The 4,788-nt window shown below is 38.7% G+C and overlaps 1 protein-coding gene across 1 annotated transcript; it reads right to left on the bottom strand.

Moving 5' to 3' along the window:
- Positions 1–2,309: 2,309 nt before the first annotated feature.
- Positions 2,310–3,248, bottom strand: LOC133240670 (olfactory receptor 5AS1). Its single transcript, XM_061405865.1, has one exon. It carries the CDS (start codon positions 3,246–3,248, stop codon positions 2,310–2,312), a length of 939 nt encoding a protein of 312 aa, XP_061261849.1.
- Between the last annotated feature and the right edge of the window lie 1,540 nt (positions 3,249–4,788).

The following is a 4,788-nucleotide window of genomic DNA, read 5'->3' on the forward strand; positions in this document are numbered from 1 at the left end:
TATGGACAGATAAATACAGCTGAGAAAGATTTTTAGTTCTCATCTAGGTATAATTTGCCTCCAGTGGGACATTGGCAAGGTTTGGATACATTTTTGGTTAACCTAAATAGGGGGGATGCTACTAGTATCAAGTGAGTAGAGACCAGGTAGGCTGCTAAAACCCTAAACTGTAGAGGGTAAACCTCTCCTCCTCCTCTTCTTCTACCAACAAAGGAGTATTGGCCCAAACTGTCAATAATGCTGCTTTTAGAAACTGTGCTAATTAAACTTATACAATTTTATAGTTTACATGGAGATTGTAGTTTACTTATTTTAGTCTAATTTATTTTTGTAAATGAAAAATGTCTTAAATTTAACAGGTCCCTATTAAGGAAGCTGACATGCTTCTTTATGCAACCTTATGTTCATGAACACAACAGATAGATGATTAGAAGAAATCAGCTCATTCCATGAAAATCTCATTAACTTTTTGCAGCAGGAGGAAACACAAACATTAAAGGAATGATGAACAATAACCCCTACTTTTCAGAAACAATTTAAGAATAAGATCGAATGAAGGACATTGTACTCTGTACTCCAATAAAGTTTTCATTGAGGGCAAATATTTCAACAGGATGAAGGGACACTGAGTTGAATCTTAGGTTCCAATTTTGTTTTTTTAATCTCTCCCAGCATCTCAGAATCTCCAGAATGCTTCATGGATATTGTTAAAATTCATAGTTTCTTCTAGGAAATCAAACCCAGCCACTATCTTAAAATCATATAATAATGGTAAAATAATGAACAAGTGTATGCTGTTACATTGTAACAGGCAACAAGAGCTTTCCATATATTCTAGGAGATTTTTACATATTCGATCATTTAACTCTCAAATTATCCATATACTGGGAAGATTACATATATTAGTTCATTTATACTTCAAAACAACCCATTTCATTGGTAATATTTTATTGTCTTTATTTTCAGGGTTGTAATCCTGTAACAAACACAGCCATTTATAGCTCTACAATTACTACCAAATGCACAGTATGATGTATTCTTATCTACACAGTGTAGTCCTTCAACTCTGCTGAGATAAAATAAAAAGGAAATTAGGACTCAAGGATTAAAAGCAACCACAGAAAATGTCTGATAATTTAATCATCAAACCTGATCCCAGAGAAAGAAGGATTCATACGTCAATTGATTTACATGGCCAATTTACAGAATACAGTGATCGAAGCAATTGTTGACCTCTTCCTGAAGATAGAGTCAGTAACTTATGTGTTAATAATTAGTAATATATATAGTTAATAGTCTTTATGATCTTCACAAACTTGTTTGGTTTTCCCAGATATCCACAGTGAATGAAAGAGCCTATTATGGTAATCAATCTAGTCCAAACAGTCCATCTTAAAGGAGATCAGTCCTGGGTGTTCATTGGAAGGATTGATGCTGAAGCTGAAACTCCAATGCTTTGGCCACCTCATGAGAAGAGTTGACTCATTGGAAAAGACCCTGATGTTGGGAGGGATTGTGGGTGGGAGGAGAAGGGGATGACAGAGGATGAGATGGCTGGATGGTATGGGTTTGTGTGGACTCTAGGAGTTGGTGATGGACAGGGAGGCCTGGTGTGCTGCAGTTCATGGGGTCACAGAGTCAGATACTACTGACCAACTGAATTGAACTGAAAGAGAAAATACATGCTATAATTTCACTCTCTCCTAATATAAATGTGACTATCACTATATGTGCTTCTATCTGATTTTCTGAGAGCCACTGTAATCCCCATTATCCATCATGAGTAATGTAAAGTTTCTCTGATGGTAAATGTTCTTTAAGTGCAGAATCTAGGCTTATTTTCCCAAACACAGAAAACTGGATTTACTCACTCATCTATCCATTCATCCATTTATTCACTGAATATATATAGTGAGGACGTGCCCTACACCAAGCTGCATAGGTGTTGGAAAAATCAACCAAGATACATATCCCCAGCTGCCAAGGACTTTCTCATATGGATAGGTTGACAAACAAGTCAACAAATACCTTCAATATTAGATGACAAAGAATATAAAAAATCAATGTACAAAGAGAAACTATTATTTATTTTAATTCAGAAACATTTCACAGAGCAGAATTTTGACAAATCTGTTTTTGTAAGAGATGATAAAAACATTTCACAGAATAGAGGATGAAAAGTTATTTTTTTATTTCTGAAAGGTGGGGAAATGTTTAAAATATTTGACATATAGGATGATGTACAGCTGATTATCAGATTGGAGGGATAGGCTATGCCTTAAATATTCTTAAATGACTTCAATTCCTATTCACTTGAAAGTCCCGTTTCTGTCCAGTAGCTTTCTGAGGGCATATTTTACATCTTTGTTTCTGAAGCTGTAGATTATTGGATTAAACATGGGAAAGACAACCGTATAAAACACTGCAACTACTTTGTCAGTGTCTGGGGAGTAGCTGGTAGTGGGACGCAAGTACATAAACAGGAGTGTTCCATAGAATAAGGTGATTGCCAAGAGATGAGAGGCACAGGTAGAGAACGTTTTGCTTCTTCCACCTGAGGACTTGATGCTCAAAACAGTGAGGAGGATACAGAAGTATGAGATAAATATGACCACAAAAGTGCTGGTCTGGATGAAGCCACACAAAGCAAAGAGCAGAAGCTCATTAATGTAGGTGTCTGTACAAGACAAAGCCAGGAGAGGCGGGATGTCACAGAAAAAATGGTTGACGATATTGGAGCCACAAAATGGCAGCCTGAATGTGAGGCAGACATGGACCATTGAAGTCACACCCCCACTGAAGTATGCCAACACAATGCAGCAGACACAGACTCTCCGAGACACAAGAGCAGAATAGAGCAGTGGATTGCAGATGGCTGCATAGCGATCATAGGCCATTGCTGCCAAGATAAGGCATTCAGCATCAGCAAAACAACCAAAGAAAAACATCTGTAGTACACAACCAGAGAGGGAAATACTTTTCTTGGATGCTAAGAAATTTACCAGCATTTTAGGAGTGATTGCTGTTGAGTAGCTAATGTCTAAGAAAGACAAGTTGCTGAGAAAATAATACATGGGGGTTTGAAGGCTTGAATTGATATTAATTAGGATTATTAAACCTACATTTCCCACCATAGTTAGTGTATAGACTATGAGAAATACCAAGAATAGTGTAACTCTGAGAGGTAGATAATCTGTGAATCCAACAAGTAGGAACTCAATTGGCATGGTACAATTATTCTCCAACATCTTCTTGGTTTTCTTGTCTTTCTCATCTGAAATAAATGGTATCAGGATACATGAATTGATTTGAATAATTGATGCTGCTGCTGCTGCTAAGTTGCTTCAGTCGTTTCCGACTCTGGGTGACCCCATAGATGGCAGCCCACCAGGCTCCCCCGTCCCTGGGATTCTCCAGCCAAGAACACTGGAGTGGGTTGCCATTTCCTTCTCCAATGCATGAAAGTGAGAAGTGAAAGGGAAGTCGCTCAGTCGTGTCCGACTCTTTGCGACCCAGTGGACTGCAGCCTACCAGGCTCCTCCGTCCATGGGATTTTCCAGGCAAGAGTGCTGGAGTGGGGTGCCATTGTCTTCTCCAAATGATTGATGAATCAAGTATATATTTATTCTTCCTTCTAATGAGGCAAAGATAAGGATAGAATAACCATTAAGGCATTTTCTGTGATGTATTTGGTTTGTTTTCATTTGCGACTTTATTTAAAAAGCAATTAAAATCTTCATTGAGAGAATAACATTGAAACATGTATAATATCATGTATGAAACGAGTCGCCAGTCCAGGTTCGATGCACGGTACTGGATGCTTGGGGCTGGTGCACTGGGACGACCCAGAGGGAGGGTAGGGGAGGGAGGAGGGAGGAGGGTTCAGAATGGGAAACGCGGGTGTACCTGTGGTGGATTCATTTTGATATTTGGCAAAACTAATACAATATTGTAAAGTTTTAAAAATAAAATAAAATTAAAAAAAAATCTTCATTGATACTAGAGACTGTTATTCAGCTATGATGTTCCAAGAGCCAGCGATTCTTTAAAGACTGTTCACATTAAGAGATAGTACTAAATCCTTTAAAGATGAAAAAGAATGAATTTGGCTGAGTTGATAAATCCTGGTAGAACTAGAAGAGCTGGCAAAGTCCTTATAGGCAAACCCCTATTTTTCAAATCCTAAAATCATATTCTTCCATGTATAGGAAAGTATAGTTGAGAAAAAGTCTAGGGAGAATGCTACCACAGATAAACTGGATGAGTCTACAGAATATCTATGATCTTGGGAGGTAGTTTAAAATAACAGATAAGAGCATAACAGCTATGCAAGAGATGACTGGGTTCAAATCTTAGCTTTGCTACATATAGAATATATACTAATTGGTTATGTGAGCTTAATAAAGTTATTTAACCACTCTGTGATGATTAGAGGAAAAACAAGTAGATATTTGTGTGTGTGTGTGCATGCGCGTGTTTTTGGAGAAGGCAATGGCAACCCACTCCAGTACTCTTGCCTGGAAAATCCCATGGACGGAGGAGCCTGGTAGGCTGCAGTCCATGGGATCGCTAAGAGTCGGACACGACTGAGCGACTTCCCTTTCAGTCTTCACTTTCATGCATTGGAGAAGGAAATGGCAACCCACTCCAGTGTTCTTGGCTGGAGAATCCCAGGGACGGGGGAGCCTGGTGGGCTGCCATCTATGGGGTCGCCCAGAGTCGGACACGACTGAAGTGACTTAGCAGCAAACTGAGACTGTATTGGGAAAATGTATTATATAGTCAGAA

Source organism: Bos javanicus, chromosome 28 (genome assembly GCF_032452875.1).
Source record: "Bos javanicus breed banteng chromosome 28, ARS-OSU_banteng_1.0, whole genome shotgun sequence".
In the NCBI taxonomy this organism is placed as follows: Eukaryota; Metazoa; Chordata; class Mammalia; order Artiodactyla; family Bovidae; genus Bos; species Bos javanicus.

What these genes read in the sequence shown, in the direction of transcription:
- LOC133240670 (XM_061405865.1), bottom strand. Translation starts at nt 3,248, where the DNA reads ATGTTGGAGAATAATTGTACCATGCCAATTGAGTTCCTACTTGTTGGA.